The sequence below is a fragment of the Pyxicephalus adspersus genome, chromosome 11 (genome assembly GCF_032062135.1).
Source record: "Pyxicephalus adspersus chromosome 11, UCB_Pads_2.0, whole genome shotgun sequence".
Taxonomy (NCBI): domain Eukaryota; kingdom Metazoa; phylum Chordata; class Amphibia; order Anura; family Pyxicephalidae; genus Pyxicephalus; species Pyxicephalus adspersus.
Window position 1 is genome coordinate 58,925,609 of NC_092868.1, and position 21,924 is coordinate 58,947,532.

At 39.7% G+C, this 21,924-nt stretch overlaps 1 protein-coding gene across 2 annotated transcripts in view; it reads right to left on the minus strand.

The window, feature by feature from the left end:
* The window catches only part of KIRREL3 (kirre like nephrin family adhesion molecule 3), a 587,585-nt gene that overhangs the window by 102,120 nt on the left and 463,541 nt on the right, over nt 1-21,924 (minus strand). For both annotated transcript variants that reach the window (XM_072425973.1, XM_072425974.1), the window contains exons 5-6: nt 19,565-19,722; nt 2,145-2,295 (exon numbers count right to left, since the gene is read on the minus strand). In XM_072425973.1, the coding sequence (XP_072282074.1) occupies nt 2,145-2,295; nt 19,565-19,722 (309 nt within the window). The remainder of the gene's footprint in view (nt 1-2,144; nt 2,296-19,564; nt 19,723-21,924) is intronic.

Sequence of the window (21,924 nt, forward strand, 5' to 3'; positions counted from 1 at the left end):
GGCTTCTTTCGCTTTGCTTTACAGACAGGAGAAAACACGATGCTGGCAGAGCAGAGAGACACGCTGCAGCCAGAGACACACGCAGGATCGGGTATCGGGTGAGTATAATATTTTAATTATTTTTTTTAACACATTTGTCGTATAGGACGCACTAACTTTTCCCCCCCAGTTTTGGGGAAGAAAAAGTGCGTCTTATATGGCAAAAAATACGGTAAATACAGAGGGAGCACTGCAAGGTGCAAGCCACTCATAAGCCTCATGAATAGAAAGGCTAGATTGGACTTTGCTAAAAAAAAAAAAAACATCTTAAAAAGCCGGCACAGTTCAGGAAAAACATGCTTTGGACAGATGAGATCAACCTTTACCAGAATAATGGCAAGAAAAAAGTATGGAGAAGGCGAAGAACAGCTCATTCTGCAAAGCATAGCACATGATCTGTAAAACATGGCGGAGGCAGTGTGATGGCTTGGGCGTGCATGGCTGCCATGGCACTGGGACACTAGTGTTTATCCATGATGTGACACAGAAGCAGCCAAATGAATTCTGAGGTGTTCAGAGACATACTGTCTGCTCAAATCCAGCTAAATGCAGTGACATTGAGTGGGAGGCGTTTCATAATACAGATGGACAATGACACAAAACATAGAGCCAAAGCAACCCAGGAGTTTATTAAAGCAAAGAAGTGGAATATTCTGGAATGGCCAAGTCACCTGATCTGATCCCAATTGAGCATTTCACTTGTTGAAGACTAAACTTCAGACAGAAAGGCCACAAACACACAGCAACTGAAAGCCGCTGCAGTAAAGGCCTGGCAGAGCATTAAAAAGGAGGAACCCCGGCATCTGGTGATGTCCATGAGTTCAAGACTACAGGCTGTCATTGCCAGCAAAGGGTTTTCAACCAAGTATTAGAAATGAACATTTTATTTTCAGCTTTTTAATTTGTCCAACTACTTCTGAGCCCCTAAAATGAAGTGATTGTGTAATAAAAGGATTTAGTTCCTCACATTTTTATGCAAACTTTTTGTTCAACCCACTGAATTAAAGCTGAAAGTCTGCAGGTAAACTGCATCGGAGTTGTTTCATTTAAAATGAATTGTGGTAATGTACAGAACCAAAATTAGAAAAAAGTTGTCTCTGTCCAAATATTTATGGACCTAACTGTAGACAGAAGAAGGTCGAAGATGGAGGCACCCAGCACTTCCTCCGTGCTGGGATGAAGAAGAATTCCAGGACAGAGTCAGACTCGATCATGAGAAGGTCCAGTGCAATCACGGGATCTGCGGTTTTGCAGAATTAAAGGTAAGTGTGATTTTTTTTTTTTAGGTTACCTATTTTTAGGTTTAATTCCACTTTAACTGATGCTTTGGGAATCCAGTGGTTGCCAGTTTCCTGACCAAATATGTTTCCATTTGGTCAGAATTTAGTTGGGTTTATTCTTGCTGCCAGCAAAGATCACATGACCAAATGCTGCCGCATGTCTTTACTGGGTCCAAGAGCAGAATTGCATGTAGTGAAGGTAAAGCTACATTCAACATAAAGTAGTGAGAATGGCAGCTAATGATTCTTACTTAACTATATTTCTACACCTGAAAAATGAAATCAGTAACATCAAACCATATTCTTATCTGGTATGGAAATTTTGTGACTCTTCTACCTTCTGATCCATGTGATTTTATTGATTTTGGCTAGCATCCCTTATTATTCTCTACGTTGTTTATAGAGCTTGTGTCACTTCATCCATTTAGGGCAAAATGATTGGGTAGTGCAAGCATCAACCACCAACTAAAGTATATTCAATGATCCAGAACTTCCCCCACCCTCCCCACCAAACAGTGCCCTCCCAACCAAAAACATAGTAAATAGCAAGGGTGACCACAAACACCGAGGCTTTATGCTGTATTTATTTACAACTCCGTGCATATGATGTTATGCTAAGCCAGTCCTCCCATCCTTCAAAGAACAGAACTATGCGGTGTGTACAGTGTCTGTTTGCTCTTTTTACACTGGAAAGGATCACAAAAGATCATTTCCAGTGACAGTAATCTGACATCTATCTAAAGTCTGTACTTAGCTTTAGGTAGGTGCACATTCTGCCTGCACAGAATGCATTGCACTTCAAGGCAAATATAAGGAAAGACTTACGTTGGATGTTAATGGTGACCGTTGTGTCTTTTCCTGCTGGAATCGCTTTATTAGTGGCACGACATGTGATGGTCTGACCGTTCTCTATGTCTGAGGGAGACACGAAGAGCGTACTTATGATACTTTCCCTTTTTCCATCTCGTAGTTGTGTCTGTAAAACAAAGAAAACACCTTTACCAATTTATAGAGAAAAGCCACTGATCTGACTTCATCAATGTAAAGAAACTTCTCTCCCCTTCTCTCTCTCTCTCTCGCTCTCTCTCCCCTCTCTCTCTATTTCTCTCCCTCTCTTTCTCTCTCTCTCCCTCTCTCTCTCTCTCTCTCTCTCTCTGTTTCTCTCCCTCTGTCTTTATTTCTCTCTTGTTGTCTATTTCTTTCTCTCTCTCTATTTCTATATCTCTCTCTCTCCCTCCTGCTCTCTCTCTCTGTCTCTGATCTTTCTTCTCTCTCTCTCTTCTCTCTTTCTCTCTCTCTCTCTCTTTTCTCCCTCCCTCCCTCCCTCCTTCTCTCCCTCTCTCTCTCTCTTTCCCCTCTCTCTATTTCTCTCCCTCTCTTTCTCTCTATTTCTCTCCCTCTCTCTCTCTCTCTCTCTCTCCGCCTCTCTCTTTCTCTCTTTTCTCCCTCCCTCCCTCCTTCTCTCCTTCTCTCTCTCTCTCTCCCCTCTCTCTATTTCTCTCCCTCTCTTTCTTTCTCTCTCTCTCTCTCTATTTCTCTCCCTCTCTCTCTCTCTCTCTGCCTCTCTCTCGCTCTCTTTTTCTCTCCCTCTCTCTCTTTCTCCCCCTCTCCCCTCTCTCACTATTTCTCTCCCTCTCTTTCTCTCTCTCTCTATTTCTCTCTCTCCCTCCTGCTTTTTCTCTTCTCTCTCTCTCTCTCTCGCACTCTCTCTCTATTTCTCTCTCCCTCTCTCTCACACTCTCTCACTATCTCACCTTTTCTCTGATATCATGAATGCAATAATCAGCAGCAGTTGTAACCAGTAAGGGAATGCAAACAGTACAAAAATATGACTGATAATAAGTGTACAATGGAATTTAAATACATCTTTATTAGTTATTCTTGTACATATTCAGTAATGTTTTAGGTGCCAGCATTGCCCAACCCTTTATTGCTGTTTACCCAGATCTGGAATGTATCCGCTTCCTCCTGAGGAGCGCAATATTTCCAGCAAATTATCTTAAAACCTCTTTTGGAAGCCACGTTGCTACTTCACCGGAAGGAAGCTGTTTATTTCCATCAACTGTTACTCCGAGGTCGCCATGGAGATGGGATAGCAAAGGCTATTGAGATGTTATTCCAGTGATTAAAAATAACAAATGAAAGATAGAGGAATTTTATGGCCTAATAAAGTAATTTATGTGCCTTATTTCTAGCCCATGTTTCCAAAATGAGATCCGCAGCAAGACGCAAGCACACGTGCCAGAAAATGACATCTATATTCTTCATCTTATCAGAGGTACTTAATTAGAAACTGATATCATAAACCATTGTTCTTGCAGACAATAAAACACACACATTTATATGAGACATAGTCACGTTCATAGCTGTGTAATTCATTATCTGAAGCATCTATGCTCTTTTTGTTTGCTGGTTGTCACTTTGTAGTGGAAAAATAACCTTCGATTTCCAACACGGGTATTTTCACTCCGTGTTTTTCTATTTTTCATTTTTTAGCTTTCAGTGTTTCATGTTTTTTGATTTATTTCCTTTACTCACTTATAGTGAACATATTTCTGCTTTTACAAAAAGTAGTGTCCCAACGTCAAGGTTGACACCCAACTCCCAGACCTTTATGAATTTACTGGGCATCCTAATTATAAACTATGACCATTATATGCATTTCAGGCCCCCTTTTGGCTATAACCTTTAATGTCCTAGAAAGGTTTCCCACAAGATTTTGGAGTAGGGTGATGTATACCCCAATGTTCTCCCCAGCGCCTTTTAGCCAGGAACACCACCCGGCACTATTTCTTAACCACCTGGCTGTTTTTGGTTGGCTACTGTAATGTTGGGTCACAATACAGGGGGCTGCCACCCACCTACAACTTCCTCCCACCCAGGTTTAAAAAATTCTGGTGAGAACACTGATACCCAATCAGCTAAAAGAACATTTGTGAGGTCAGGTGACTGATGATGGATTGGGGGACCTGGCTTGAAATGATCCAATAAGCCTCATTTAACAAAGCTCTTCAAGACTGATGGACTACTGTGGGAAAGCCTGGGTGATCCAATACACTAGGAATGGTTCTCGTTCAGAATTTAAAACATTTGCCAAATAATAGGCATCGTATTTATAAACCATGACCAATTATATGCATTTCAGCCCCATTTTTGGCTATAAAAACCTTTCTCTATCCTAGGAAGGTTTCCCATAAGATTTTGGAGTAGGATGATGTATACCCCAATGTTCTCCCCAGCCCCTTTTAGCCAGGCACACCACCCGGCACTATTTCTTAACCACCTGGCTGTTTTTGGTTGGCTACTATAAAGTTGGGTCACAATACATGGAGATGCTACCCACCTACAGCTTCTTTCCACCCAATCAGCTAAAAGACTATTTGTGAGGTCAGGTGACTGATGATGGATTGGAGGACCTGGCTTGGAATGCTCCAATGAGCCTCATTTAACAAAGCTCTTCAAGACTGATGGACTACTGTGGGAAAGCCTGGGTGATCCAACACACATGGAATGGATCTCCTCCAGGATTTATTACATTTGCCAAATAATGCTTTTTTAAGAAATCCATTTAATATTTGCTGGATCACCCAGGTTCTCCCATGATAGTCTATCTTCTTCAGCCTTGGAAAGCCGTAATAAATCAGGCTCACTTTATCCACAGCTTTGGGATGAATTTGAACATTGATTGTTAACCAGATCTTCTCATCCAACATCAGTAACTGACTTCAGTGGGGTTGAAGTAAGGGTTATATGTGGGTCACTCCAAACTGAACTGGTCAATCCTTGTCTTTATGGAGCTGGCTTTGTACACTGAAAACCACAAACCGTTGTCATCAGACTGGAAGCACATCATCCTCAAATCTCTTTATATGCTGAAGCATTACCAGAAGCTTCCACTGGGAACACCTGGAGACAGTTATTAGGTGGGTTGCTCACATTTTGGAAATAAAGTGTAGTGCACACTGTAATGTTATGATGAATCTATTATGAATGCTGCAGCCAGACTTATCCATCTTTCCCACCACTCCTCTTCTGCTGCTTCCAATTGTAGTTCTCTTCATTGGCTTCCATTTCATCTTAGAGACAAATTGAAGCTCCTGTGCTTTGCCTTCAAATCCCTCCACAGTTCTTGCCCCACTTACTTTTCTAGATCTGCCCCGACTCTCTGGAATGGTCTCCTCGTCCTATTCGGCTTGCTCCTACTTTCTGCTCATTTAAAAGATCCCTCAAAACCCAACGCTTCACCCTCACCTACCCGTCTTCTTCTGTCTCCTAAAACCTTACTACTTCCCACCATTCCATATCCCCCTCCTATTGTGTGATACGTCCCCCAACTCTTAGATTGTAAACTCTTTTGAGCAGGGTCCTCTCCTCCTCCTGTATCTGTCTGTATCTGTTTGTCATTTGCATTCCCTATTTAATTGTACATCGCTGCGTAATATGTTGGCGCTATATAAATGCTGTTTAACCACCTTGCCGGTATGCCCGTACGAAGGTCGGGCAAAAAAAAATGGCTAGGATGGTTAACCCCGTAATTTTGTCACATCCTTACCTCCATGGTCCCGCTGTGCACATCCAGCGGGACCATGGAGGTAAGGATTCCAGCGTCGTTTTCCTATTCCAGCGTCGTCCTCCGTCCATCGTCGTCCGTCGATCTCCCTCTCCAGCGTCGGGTGCCAGCGGGACCGGTAAGATGCCGGCCGGTATCTTGTGTTCCGCTGCCCGGCATCTTGCGTTCCGCCGCCCGGCCGGCTGAACACAAGATACCGGCCGGCATCTTACCTGGTCCCGATGATTGTCCACGTCCGTCTTCGTCCAGCGCCGGATGATCTCTGCAGGGAGAAGCCGTCCGGCGGAGGAAAAAAAAAAACGTACGGCTTCTCCCTGCGTGCGTGATGACGTCGGCGCGTGTGCGGGAAATTCAAATAGAAACTCATTCATTCATTTTGTATTGGATTCAATACAAACTCCTGTATTCAATCCAATACAAAATAATTCAAATAATTACAGAGTACATAACTGGTAAATTCAAACTGTCATTTTGTATTGGATTGAATACAAACTCCTGTATCCAATCCAATACAAAAAATAAAATAAAAGTAAATAACTTGGAAATTCAAATTTATCTTTTGTATTTGATTGGATACAAACTTGCGTATCCAATCCAATACAAAAAATAAAAAAAAATAAAATAAAAGTAAATAACTTGGAAATTCAAATTTATCTTTTGTACTTGATTGGATACAAACTTGCGTATCCAGTCCAATACAAAATAATATAAAATTAATACAAAGTACATAACTGGTAAATTCAAACGCTCATTTTGTATTGGATTGAATACAAACTCCGGTATCCAATCCAATACAAAAAAAATAAAAAAAAATAAAAGTAAATACATTTTTTATATTCATATTATCTACTAGAACCCCTGTTCGGACATATTTCTGTAAGTTACAGGTCTACAATTTAAAAGAAAAAATTCATGAAAAACAGTGGATCACTTTTGGTACAGAAATCTAGACCTCAGTGTAACGCTCAGGTGGTTAATATTATTATTATTATTAATAATAATAATAATAATATTAATAATGTCCTCAGCAAAGACCTACATTACCATGTTTTTATTTGGCTATAAATGTATTTATAAAGTTTAAAGCAGTGCTGATTGCAAAGGTGGGATGTGTTGGAGGTAAAAGGATGTGGAAAGGCATTCCAGAGAGTGGGGGCAGCTGTAGAGAAATGTTGGAGCTGTGCATGGGAAGAGGTCGTACTGTCATACTGATTTCCCTAAATAAATAAATCTGTGGACAGTTAAGTGTTTACATCCACGGCTAAATTTTTATTTTGCCCAGTGTTTCTAAAACAAGCATTATGTGATGCCAATTTTTTAATTTTAACAGCAAATCATTCAAAGCATGTTCTGAGCTTTGTTTTCTGAGTCGAATCACACGTTGTCAGGCCAGAAAAGGTTGAAATCAGGAAGTTTTTGAAGTTTCCAAAATTGCATTAAAAAATGTTGCATTCAAAGCCTCTCATGCTTAAAATGATCAAAGTGAACATGTATAAAGGAATTCAGTATTTGCCCTTTGAAATAGCTTTTATTCATAAGCTCCCGTGTCCACATATGGTCTACTGGCCCCGGCAATATATGGGAGATAGAGACAGCATGACATTGCTTTTGCTTTGAAAATATCTAGGCCTAAGTTTCAATGGGCACCATCAGTAACAGCCAATCGGCACACATCTTTTAGGTCAAAAAAGAAAGGTAAGATGTGAATCCTTCAAGCAGTATGATAATTCATCCATCCAGTTTAGAGAAGGTTACAGGATGGATCATTCCCATGCACTGTGCTGCATTTTCTATGGCTCTCCAGCTGATTGATGAGAGGCCGCTCTCCAGGATGCCAATTTTGGCTGATTGCACATTGAAAGTGCCCCACAGAGGTGTCTGCACCTGCAGAGTCTTTTCCCGTGATTGCGTGCTCAGACCGCCTGGCAGCAGAGAGTGGCAGCTGCTGACTGAACAAGTTCCCATGCATAGCAATCTGTATATGATTCTGACATCTAAGCACTGTCTATGGCTCTTGTGTCACAACAACCCCGGTGTCACAATCCAATGCCAGATGTCCACTGAGGATTATCATTATTATGGTCCTCCGCTTTAAATCATACATTTTGTGCATTCAAACAGCAATAGGAGACACGGCCAGTCTTCCCCTTTAGAATATTATCACCGGCATAACATTCATCTTACTGTTTAAAAGATTTTCATGGCAAGGCCTTTTACCTCATTTCCCATGAATCAATAAAATAATGAGCCAATAAAAGTACTGAAACTAGAGTTTGCAGATCTTCCAGAATCCCAAGCTCTATTACCATAACAAATCTTTATGATGTTCATTCAATTTGCAATTAGAAAGAAACTTTTCTTTTCCAAATTAACCCTTCTGTCAATTGAGATGAAACGTAGCATTAGACAGCAGTGAGACCACTGCTTCTACACAGAGACCTATTGTGAAGCATGCTAGCAGGAGACAGGCTTTTATACTCTGGCTACTTTCTAAATAAATTAAATTATGAGACTTAAGATGCCTTTTATTTTGATGAAGTTGTACTGGACTAAAGGCCATTTCAGAATCGTGGTGAACCTCCAGGTTCTGCCGCAAGTTAAACTGTGATCCTAACCACTTCTATTCAACTAACGGAAGCAGTAGGAAATGTTTTTGCACACGGTTGTGATGGATCGAGGCGTGGTTCCAGAAAGCGATAAGTCACTTTGCATGGTTACATTTCCTCCTCCAGAAAAAGGACTGCATTGCAGCCACAACTGCATGCAAACATAAAGCCTACATAGAGAAATAAAGACATTTACTTCTAAAAGAATACATTTGAAGAAAGCCCATACTCCCATACTACGCAGATCCAATTTATAAATCTGCTGTTTTAGGCTGTTATCATTCTGGGGAAATTGTTTTTTTTTCTTTTTTCACCTTTTATTTCCCATACTGAATATTGATTGCAAACATTATGTTAATACACACCTAACATTTATAATGCATATTAATTCTTCAACTGCAAGGCCGTGGAATCGCACTGGGCTCTCCGCACCACAGACTGATACAGCCTAAGTGTCCTCAGGAGCCTGGAAAATGCCGGCTGCTACCTAAATATAGCATTGTCTTAACAAGCAATAACTATATGTAAATCGGCCTGGTGCAGGAAATGCTAAACACTCTTTCATGTGCCCACTTAGCACTGTAATTGGAGGACACTGATACCTATTACTGAGCCCAGTCTGGACTGATTAGAAGAAGGTATTGGAGGGAGAATGCATATGAATTAAACAAAATGATTATTGATATGGTCACATCTCGTATTTACAGTATTGTATGAAACAATGGCTACTAACAGCATGTTTATCCAACAACAGCAGCGATTATGTGCAGTACGCCCCTGACTGTTTTATTTCCAGGGATTTAAACAATGGTGACAGCATCTGTGGCCCTCCAGCTTGTATTCAGCTGCTGCGTAAATGTGAAGGGGTAAATGTGTCTAATATAGTAAAAAGTGTATGAGATTCCAAATCTTGTGCCTGTATGGGGAGGGAATTATCATCTGACTTCTCTGAAGACAACAGTGATACTGGAAATGGTACTAGAACATTGAGATCCCCAGACAACTGTGTGGCATTCTGGTGCCCAATGTGTGGCTCAGTGACCTCATGCTGCCCTTTGATACTTGTGTGGGCCTTGGACCCCAGCACCCCATACTGGGATTGGATCACCAGCAATCTCCAAATCAATAGTGACATGTTCCCCAGTCTATGTTTTCTGCAGCATGTCTCCATATATATAATTTCTAATATCTCCTTAATGATGTCTCTGAAAATTATGTATGGCCCCATAGAGATGTCAGGGGCCACAGATGAGGTCCTCTGTACGTCCTGTACTTTAAAATACTACTGGTTTATTAAGACTGGTTTCTGTGGAAATCCAGTTGTCCTCGTACTTACAAGTCATGAAATTTGATCACTTTGAAGTGGTCCTAAAACGTTGTCTTTACAATGTTAATGTAATAAAAGTCAATTTCAATTTTTTTGTTTTAATTCTGCAGTGCAGCTTGCATTAAATAAACCTGGTGGTTGTCTCGTGAAGGTCCATATGTAGACATTTGCTGTTATAAGTTGACAAAGCCAAGTCATTGAGCTGTTGTGATGTCACCCTGTTACATGGACTTCCACCATCGTCACCATCAAAAGACCCAACCAGAGCAAACCATTCATGTAACTCATGTTATCAGGAAAATGGTTACTGCAAATCAGCAACACTGAGAATGACAAAAAAAGCTCTAAAGTCCTATTTTTAACATAGGCAGGTGATTATTGCGAAAAGAGACAATTCCCCATCTGCAATAACTGTTCTTACCTGTTGTTTGTTGCCCAACCAATTAAGATGGCCAGGGATCATTTTCAGGAAGAAAAAAGACTGAGATGCCATGCATCATAACGGGAATAAGTGAATATTTACCAGTTTAGTTCTGCTTTAAATGTCAATTTAAATGGCCACTCAGAGTTTACATTAATCTCATGTGTCACCAGTTCCATCATGAAGATCTTTGCATGTTTATTTCGGTTTAAAACTCCCTCATACAGGAAAGGTATCACTATTACTCATAGCAGCCCTGAATTTTATGCTACCATTCTCTGACTTCCTAATTATGATTTGAGTTTGGTTTGTTAGTAGCGCTCTCATAGACTGATATATCCTATTGGCAAGATGTGAATATGACATGAAAGGCCCCAGGCAGAGAAAGACGTCTGAATTATCACTTCGGAGACTCTGCATGGAGACCCAGCACTCCCAATAGAATCCGCAAATTCCTTTCCTCTAAACTCTCATCCGACCAACAGATCAGGGAACCCCGGGGATTGGGGCAGAAAGGCTTCTCGCCGGATTCACACAACACGAAGCGTTTCAGACATTAATTAGAGAAAATACAAGCCTCTCTTAAACAACAACGATTAATGAAAACAAGAGGAGAAAAACACAATAATTACTAGTGAACTTTTCCCACACACTCGAGACAAGCACACTAATTAAAATCCTAAAGAAATTGACCTTGAGATGCCCTTGATGGAGGAATAATTAATTAAACTGAAGATGAAGGCAATTTAATCTTTTTAATCCCGTAGTAAATAATGCTCTTTAGTTTAACCCCTCGGTGACTTCAGTTGTTTGTAATGATGAAGTTTGTTTATTTAGAAAGTGGTTTGCGTGTAAGACTGGCTGTGTATAGATCTGTGCACAATGCTAAGCAGAAAAAAACATGAGTGTCATGGAAAAAGTGTAAACCCTGATAATGATCTTCTCTTATTTACCCTTCCTATTAACACATTGAAAGTCTTTTGAGGACTACAGAACCATTTGCCTCTGTTATTGTCACTGCTTAAAGGGAAGGGCAGGGGAGCTGAGCTGCTCAGTCAGTGATGGGAGAGAAGAGTAAAGTAAGCCGATTTGGTAATTCATTGCTGGGAGGGCAGATCAGGGGGAGCTGAGCTGCTTAGTTAATGCTAGGAGAGGAAGCTGATATTTTAAAACACTGCTGGGGGAAGAGAGTAAGATAAATTGATGTTTGGTCCACTTTTAAGTTCCACTTTTAAGAATTCTACTATCAGGCAGGTCAATTTTGCAGAAAGGGACGGGCGATGTAATAATCCCTCCTGATCGCTCCAGATATCTGGCAAAAAGCTGAACTGCAGAGTTACGTCATCCCGGCTAATCAAGATGGTTGAAGATCGTGTACAGGAAGAAAAGAAATAAGAAAATAGTGGCATGCGAGGAAATGGGGACAGGTGAATATAACCAGTTTATATACAGTATTTACCTTGCTAGTAAGAAATGATGCATTATAAAATTTACTGTGGAACAATCGGGACCTATACCAACAAACACGTCTTCCTACTACCTGCTTTAGGAACAATAGCTCGCCAGCAAATGACCTGCTAATGAAAGCTTTTAGTGTTTTGGATGAAGCCTATTTATATTCTATCATTATGGTCAGACAATTAACCTTTCATGGACCTACATTTTTCTCCAATACAAACACTAGATCACTTTTGTCCAGGCATCTATATTTTTCTCTTTAAAAAAGAAACAAACTCTTAGCCCCGTACTGCTGTGGTATTAAGGTAATTTTTCCGACTGTGTATTTCTTGTGAAACGAATACCAATTTGAGCATTTAGATGTTAAGCTTTTTAAGACCATGGAGACAGACACTAAGAAGATTCGCTATAAAACAGTCTTAAATGATTATTTCTGGCAGTTACATCTTTAGTTCCATCCTTTGCAATAGGCTTATCTTTTGCTGCTGACAAAGAGAAAGGAATAGTACGTGCCCATATGGTGCGTAAGAAGCCAAATGCCAGCTGAGCAAAGAACATTCTATAGAATTGCGCAGTCATGGCCTCTCTTGGAGACCCAGCCTGGCAAGGCCTTCAAAGACTTAAAATGTTGTCCAAAAACACATGAAAGGCCATGTGCCATCAGAGGCTTGGAAGAAGCTTGGGAAGCTGGCACTAAGGAGACATCATCCTGAATATCCTGCTGTCCTGGCAGAGGAAATAGGAACAATTTATATTTCTTAGCATGACTATGGCTCAGTTCAAGGAATGTTCTTTTCACATTCCAAAAAATCCTTTATCGGTGTTGTCCAACTGTCCTTGAGGGCTTTGGCCCTCCCAGAGTTTGTTTTTTTCTACCATGCCATAGTTTATATGTCTTACACTGACAAGAGAGAATAAGTTGGAAACAACTTGGACTGGATAAAAATCTTTATAAACTTTGAAGGCAGAGTTGGTTTTCTTCTTCATCCATCCTAAAAGGACATGGCTTCTTTTCCTGTGAGATATCAGCAATGACCTATAAATATCCTTTTTTGGGAGCTAGCATTGTGTTTCATGTTTGTTTCAGATTTTTCGGTTCTTTTTGACCTCTTCACCAAAATCAAAAGCACCACTTTTAAGTAATAACATATCTGAATACTATAAATATAGCTTTTCATTTGCAGCTGCTGTTATTGTGTATTTACACCATGTCCATGGGTCTGTATTGCTCAATGCAAGCCCAATGCAAAACTAAGCTGGAATCCATTGTTTCCAGGAGGCAGCATGTTCCATTTTCACAAAGTACACACCAAGACAATGCCTGGAACAGTGCCTAGCTGTGCATGATAATAAAAAAGTGTTTTAGCTTCTACCAAAGAGTAAAAATAATAACCCCCTCCTGACCCACTTTAACATATCCTGTATTTTTTTTTTTCATTCTAAAGATAACCTTATATAAGTCTGCCATCCAGGTTTCGCTCCTGTAGCAATTTCTGGATGCAGGGGGCTACTTATTCATGCTGAAGATGTATAAATTGTTTCCTGACAATCCTCTTGCAGACTGCAGACTACTTTTCTGGATCCTGAAAGGACCTTGCTGCTAGACAGCCAATAGGAAATGTCCAGTTTTTAGCCATACCAACCATATAGCAATGTTGTAATAAAAGAAACAAAAACAAAGCATGCAGCATATAATTATTTTGACATATATTTCTATATGAGCACCCAGTGCAATAAACCCAACAACACGCTGGGAATGCCAAAGCCCAGGTTACTTGTAAGCACTGTGCTGACCCTATGGGTAAGACAATGTTCCATTTATGGGGCCACAATGGGAATTCTGAAAAACTCAATCTACAATCTCAAAACTGATACTATTTTTGCAAGGAAGAAAAAATTTACATTTTCTGTCAGTTCTAAAAAACCCGAGCTGGCTGCAGATTGAAATGGAAGCTTAATATTTAATAACTTTATTTTACAAGATTCCTTGCAAAGCTTCTGCACTATGTTATAATTTTTTTCTTCTCTAAAAGGAGTTTTCCTTTGAATTGTATAGTTTTCCTTTCTGCAAAATTCTAAACTTCGGAAAACCCTGAACTCTGACTAGAATATCAGACGGATATTTCCATATACATCAGCAAAAATATCTTTGGGCCAACTCCGAGGTGGTGCTTCCGCTCGGTGCTACTTTGTTCAGGAACATGCTCATTAGGCGGGAAGGCTGCACTGATGTCTGCGTTGTCAGTCCTTTGATCAGATGATAGGAAAAAAATCAGGGTTTTATTGTTCCTCGGTCCCATCTCCCCGAGGCTTAAAGTATCATTACTATAATATAATCATCAATAATTCAGAGTGCATTTTAAACAATTAGGATTACAAATCTATCCTTTCTACATGGAATGCCATTTTTATTGCCAGGATATCTTTAAATGATTAACCATTTCACCATTATTATTACTATTACTATATTACTATTACTATATTACTATACTATTATTACTTTATGTCAAAGCTATTAAGTTTACGTGTTTCCAGTGAAGAGGCCTAGTAATAACACAGCATACAGACATTTCTAACAATTGTCTAACGCAAAGTGAAGCATTTTGCAGTTTTGCTAAAATCTAAAAGTTCATTCCTTTTACCTAAATCTAATGAAGATCATGAGGCAACCACATGCAAGAAATAAATACACCAACAAGAGTGTCACCTGTCTGGCTTTCCATTGCAGGATGTGTATGGATGTAGGATATGTCACAGGATGGATAGAACCCAAAAACAAACCTTTTGAGACAGCTCACACAAATATATTTCTGGTTCAGTTTTCTGCTATACATAACAGCCACATTTAGTGTTAATAGGTAGGGCTGTACCTGTTCCATGTCTGCTTCTGTTAAAGTGTATCTAAAGGCAGATTTTATTTTTTAAGTTTAGATAGAGTATTGGATTTTATTGCTAAATGTGGATTCCCCCTGTCTATCTGTCCCTTTAGGAACCTTCCATTGGTTACCCTTGGGGCTTGTTCATACTGGCAACTGTGCGGTAACAGTTATACAACCACCTGCCGCTGCCATGCAGTGAAAGCAGAGTGTAACACAATGGAGGATCTGCAGAATGGTGGTCAGTGTTTCACCCACCAACTGTCCATCTATACAGCTTGAATCTTATCTAGTCTAGCTGCTCGCCATTTGGCAATTGATAAATGCAGCTTTAGCTGCCAGTTAGCCGCCAGTAAAAAGTCCTTATTGTGGTGACAGCTGTGTAAGAGGCATCTCTTCTTACTTTTTGTTGGGCCTGCAAGACAGAAAGGCAAAACTTTCTAACGAGACACCCAAGGCATACATGGGAGAAATACAGAGGGTGCCATAATCACCACAAAAATGCTAGTTTTGTGGCTTCGATAGTGATCATCGTCATGTTTTTAAATCACTCACCTGGAAAGAATATGCAATTTAGATGTTCTGGCCCTTCCTACATGAATACCTCATCCAGGTAGGTGATTTAAACATTCTAATTAAAGGATCAGAATTACAGTCAGGTTATAGGAAGGTGGTTAGTAACGAGATCTCTTGTGGTAGGGGTCAATTTAAGCATCCTTCTAAGAGGTAGCATGCTGCCTGAAATTGAGCTGAAATTCCTTCCATGCTAAGCAGCTGCTGGTATTAACTATTTCTACAAATGTCATAAGGGGTCAGGTGGCCCAGAACAGCAGAATTTAGAGGAACCGTTTACTTTTTCCTTCTCCATTTGGGAAAATAGGTGGAGCATGCACAGATTTTCATCATTCATATGGACCTATTGCAGGCATTTTCTAAATACAGCCTTGAGTCTATTAGACATAATTACACAGTAAATCTTTTCTGTAATGTCCCCAGTACAGTCCTCTGTGGTGACAACACACTGACCTGTCTCCAATATATTTCTTAATATAATATTTTTATAGGCAGATGGGAGGAATTATGTGTGTAATATTGTAGTAGCAATAACCATCCAACAACAGACACTTCATCACTAGCACTGGATATTAGGAGGGACAATCCCAGCTACCGGTAACAAGCCTTGGTATAAGAAAAAGAATGGTGAACTATGAACTCTTCCTCACAGGTCATAGAACACATCTGGTAACTGTGAGCGTTTTTAGTAATGGTAAAAAATACAAACAGAGAAATGAGAAATTCAGAGGATTAAAAGAAGAGGTGGGTTCAAGGAATCATAATTTACCAACCCTATAAGGTCTTTGTGTCTTCAATAGAAAGCGTTTAGGTTATCATTGTATTGCATGCTTGTATTGTATAGGGAGAATGCTGGTAGCATGACATACAAAAGTTCAATGCCTTAATTTCAGATTCAGGGGCTTATACAATATATGGCCAAAAGTTGGTGGACCCCTGACCAGTAATCTTCCCAGATTTGTTTAAGTTGATTGGTAGGAAGCTGTAGGCAGGTAATGGTCCCTGTATTGTGACACAATTTTTCAATAACCTCTCAAAAACAGCCGGGTGGTTACTGGAAAGTGCCAGGTGGTGCACCCAGGTAAAAGGCGCTGGAGAGAACACTGCCTGGCCATCACACCCATAACCCATGGTCAATAATATAAAGGTCTCCCCCTTTTTGGCTGTAGCAATCTCAAATCTTTGGGGAATTATTTTCACACAAATTGGACATGTCTGGGGAAAATTGTGAGACCAGATACTGATGCTGGATGAGATGACCTGGCTGACAAATGACCATGGGGTGATGAAATGTGCCAAGGCAGATGTAAACACTTCCAGTTCATGACAAGACTTGAAAAAATCTGTGAAAACTCATGTTCTAATTTTCACAGATTTTTTATTCACAAAATTTCACAGCTCCTGTGAAGTTTTTTGAAAATCAACTGCCTTGACAGATTGGATTGACACTTTGGTGATTGGATTCAATGGTCCATTTGGCTATGAATTTATGTATAGGAGACTCCTATGGACCAAAGAAACCAGTTGGCAGTAAAATACCCTCAATTTAAGTCCATTAGAACTTGTCTAACCATAAATAGCTGGATAAATGGAAACTTTTTACATATCATTTGTATCATTTATCTTTTTTTTTAGTATTTTCATATAAAGAGATCATTATTCTTTGTGTAACAGACCAATAATGTTTGTATTTTATACTCAGATACTCACATTTTCTGCCTTTAAAGTGCATTTCATAATTTTTGTTTCAAAGATTCTGGATTAAATGCTGATCTTTTAGATATTCTTAGTATTTGGGAAAGCTGGAGTTCCTACTTAAATCTCATATAATTTAGAGGAAAAACGCAGCCAAATCCCATGAAGTGGGGCCATCACCAGAAGCAATTACTTGACAAGTTTCATAATTAGGTCCCGCAGTCGTCAGAGAAGTGCTAAAATCTAAAGATGTAATATACGAGCCAGGCACCTTCCTACCCAACTATAACTATAGATGTTTGTTTCATCTGCCTTGTATCAATTAAAAGTCGGTTTTAGGACATGAAAGGGATTGCTGTCTGGGATCCCCAGCTCTGTGCTCCTAGTACACAGATTTACAAAGACGCCTCTAATTTTCCCTGATACTTGCAGGTTTGAAGAACAGTCCAGTGTCTGAAGTAGAATATATAGAATGTCGGCAAGGAACCCGCTGTGTGGATTGTGTCCCCAGCAGACCTCTTACCTTGTCGCAGCGCCAGTTATCTGATCACCAAACCCCTTTACTCATCACCTTGAGGTGGCATTGCTTTTTTTTCTGACTCTTCGCGTGTTTTCTTTATAACCTGTACCAGTATATTTTACCTGTAGCCTTCTGCAACCCTGCGGCTTCCTAATCCCCTGCATCATCACCATCGTGTTCTCCTCTAAATTATACCACTCTATTGTGGCGTGCCTACACAGACAGCCATGAAAGGGCTGAATATTTAAATCTGGGTTATTGAAATATTCCTATGAACGTTACTTTTTCCTCTCCGGAGGAACTGAATTCATTTCTTTCCTCCCATTGTGGCATTTTTCAGGCACAATAGATATGCAAGGAATGTAATGATATGCTAAACGCATGCAAAAGCTTTCAATTTCCTCCCATTCTCTTGGTTCAATGGCGCCACCATAGAGCGCAGTGAGCCACAGAGCGTTCCAGAACAGGCAAGGCTTTGGCTGCAGTTTGAGCAAGCATTTTTAATTACCTGTTTGCACTGGCCGCAGGGATTATAGAGTCAGCTTGGTGGGAGCAAATACACGGAAGGAAATATTATTGCAAAATCTACAGCCGCTTGAGTGACAAAGTAGAAAGCACAAATATATTCTGCTGCCACACTGAGCGGTAAAGAGCAGTTCGCCAGCAGGCGTTAAGCTTAATGGGATTGTGCCAATAACAATGAACAAGACATTACCTAAAAGCAACTGTGCCTTTAATCTGTGCTACAAACTTCATGGGGTCACATTCTGCCCAATGGTCATCACAAATTTCCCAACTAATAAAAGCAACACAAGAGACTTCCAAGAAGAATTTCAGGATTCAGATATGTAGAAGTAAAAAAATTCACTTAGTCTAGTGTATTTGGAATCTCCTAGATTGTAAGCTCTTCGGGGCAGGGTCCTCTCCTCCTCCTGTGTCACTGTCTGTATCTATTTAATGTACAGCGCTGCGTAATATGTTGGTGCTATATAAATCCTGTTTAATAATAAAAACTTACCCTGCAAAGAACAGCCAGTCATGTACATGAAAAAATATGATTGCTTTCACATGATTGGATGGCAAGGATTTACATATTGCAGAGTGAGTAGTATAAACTTCTTTAGTAAGTCAGGCTCAATATGTGGGACCTGACAGATTCATATGAAATAGGAATGTAGTATGGGATGAACTCCATTTTGCAGCAGCAATGCAATACAACGTACTGCAATAATCCAATCTAAAAATTGTTTTTATTATAGTTTGGAACAAACCAGGGATTCTGATAATAATAAGTCTATAAGGAAGAGTGTCATGTAATGTAAAAGAAATCTGTCCACATCATTTGTTGTTTGCATTAAAGGAATAATGCTTTTGGGGTTTCACAAGACCCCTTCATCACGGCTGAAAAATGCAGACAAAGTACAAGCTGGAGGGGATGGATGTGATTCACAGGGAAAATGATGTTCCGAGTAAAATATCTGATTCCTGCTGCTGGGTTGTCTTTGAATTAGCACAATAAGTTTCTAATAGGTCACATCCATCACTGCCCTGGTTGTACTTTTTCTATAGTTCTAAGCCCTGATGAAGAGCAATGTCTGAAACACGTTGGAATATTAGTAACTGCAAACCACAAATAACATTGTTTAGGATAGACATGATTTATTTATTAAGAAACTTGATACAGGTTTAGTATATAAGACAGCAACCTGTGCAAACAAACCTACAAGTTAGAGCTGGCCTTCCTCATCCTTATGATTCTAGCAAACAGGAACCAGAAAGAGGGTGTAACTCTTCCCCAATCTGTGCAAATACTATAATAAATTAGGTTTGTCATCTCACTATCGGTCACACCTAATTTTGCATTTGTTCAAGGTTCATGCTTACTTTCACTATAGCTAGATAATCTTTAGTTTTATTATGTAATTAAAAATACATCAGAAACAAGAATTATACCACAGCACAGACATGACAGAACAAAACATTAGGTGCATTTCTACTGATCACATAAAGTTGCCTTTATTTGCAAAGTTTTGCTCCTGAGACAACTACTTCCCCTAAATTCCTGGATGATGAATATATAACAGTGATAATGACGATTAGAGAAGTTTCAGCTCCCCATATCTCCATGCTGATTTGCAGCCCAGAGCGCCCCTGACAGGAGCAGCACAGCATTGGGACGCAGCTTACAAGAACACTGACCTTGGAGTACGTGGCCCCGTTCAGCACGTCGCCATCCTTCATCCAGATTATGGTCGCTGCAGGTTTGGCATTGTCCGCATGACAGGTTAAATTCAGCGGGTCTCCGGCACGTAAGCTTATTATCGGACCACCAATAATTACCGGATCATCAGGGGGAACTGTTGGGAAAACAGAGAGGAGAGGTGTCACATCAATAATAAACTCTCTCAAATTCATCTTTTATTATCAAGGCTTAAAAAGAAATCCCACAGCTGCTTGGTAGGGAAATTTCTGCATGGTGTCTGTTCCTGATGGTGCCATTGCATGAACAAGAGTCAGCAACAATGCAACTGCTGAAACATTCCCCATCCAAGTGGCTGACACTGCGAGTCTTGTAGAGTGAGATTTGTTCATAGGTATTCATTGTAAAGACATTCTAAAGGGTATTTATTAAAGGATACCTATTGCAAATAAAAAACATGCAGCACTGTTTTTGAATCTCAGTCCAAATAATATATTACATTTTTGCTTCTATTCATGCTCCCTGCCATATATGATACTTGCAGTGTTACCACAGCCTTTTAATTTGGTCCCTAATCCAGGAAAATTGTTCCTGCTCCATTTTATTTGCACCACAACACTGCAACAAAGCTGTGTTATGGAGGTTCAAAATGACACTGCATCACATTGCACTCTGCATATTACAATGTATTAGTCCAATGCAATGGTATGAGCCAACCTGTAGACCACAGTTCTGAATCTGTTTTAATGCATTGGCTTTCCATTGTGTCACTGCCTAATTGATTACATTAGATTAGAATTCTTTATGTTGCACTGTATTAAGGATAAATGTCCAGTTTTAGGTGCTCTGTGGAACATTGGTAGCATAATAAAGGTTAACAGACGGCCTTAACACAATGCACTTGCACTGATGCTTGCTATGTGTGTAGGAAATCCCAAATAAAGAACCTGGATGAGGGAGGCAGACCTAACCCCTATCCATTTGTGTGGATTAAGCTTAAGCTATTGAGGTCTGTAAGCACCAGGCTTTTTTTTTTACCACATATGAGAGAAAGGTAATAAGGAGACAAAATCTATGTTTGCTGGTTGACTACACACTACACAACATTCATATGTGATTCTTCCCAATATTGTTACTTCTATGTGCTTGGCTTGCATCTTTAGGATCCAGTTCTAGTATTTTGTCACCAATGTAATGGATATTGTGAACAGTGACTACAGTGAAGTCCAAACTTCCAAACCTGCCTAATACTGGGACTGTGGATGGAAACTGAAGCCTGGAAACTAGCAATTCCCTCCAAAACTTGCATGATGAAAGAGATAAGGATTAGAGGGATTTTTTTATGAATCCAATACCCAAAGTCCATTCCTCATATGTTCCATCTATTTATCAAGTCCTGATGAAGAAGCCTCCATTGAGCATCGATTGGTTGCTACAGACAACACAAACATTTTCTTCCTGCAGATGTTTAGCAGTAAATTGGCCCTGGAGAATGTAAGACATCTGGTTGCAGCAGCTAACTATAACATTCCCCTCCTGTATGAAGTAAAACAGACATTTTTTGCAGCAAGCCTTTCAATTAATGAGAATATTATGACAGTTATAATAACAGATTAGAGATCACAAATCCAAGGACTTGACATGAAAACAATGCAAGTTATAGAATGTTCTTTAAAAAATCTCAATTAAATTTTATTTAGCCATAAAATGTTGCAAGTCTTATTTTATTGTGGTTTCCGATTTAAACAACTCGGATTCATTACAAATTGTATGGAATATTATAATATACGTTGACACTAACTTGTTATTAGTGTAAGAAATGTTTTAGCGCTGTTTGCCTCGTACTTCCCAAGTCCCCCACTCCTGAAATGAATTATACACTTAGATATTGTCTTCCCACAAACATTCACTGCTTTGTAGTTTCATGATTGGATTTTGATAAAAAAAGGATTTATGGTTTATACAACGTACGAGCGTACTTCAATCATTATGTCTTCATGACCAAAAAAGAAAAGGACAAATGACACAAACAGGTCTGTTCACCTATTTCACATATTACAGACACAAATTACACATAAAGATGAGATATCAGGGGAAACTTTCACTGTCTACAATATAGAGAATCAGAGGAAGACGCTAAATGGCTATGACACTAAATATACCAAAGTATAGGTATGTGACGCACATTCCCTGCTGATCCTAGGACATTTCTAGGATCATAGCATTTATAGCTCTGACATATACCGCAGTGCAGTACAGAGAACACTGAGACAGTCCCATCAGTCTCTGTACAGAGGAGCTGACACTCTAATGTCCCCCCACAGTCACACACTATTATTATACATTTATATAGCTCTGA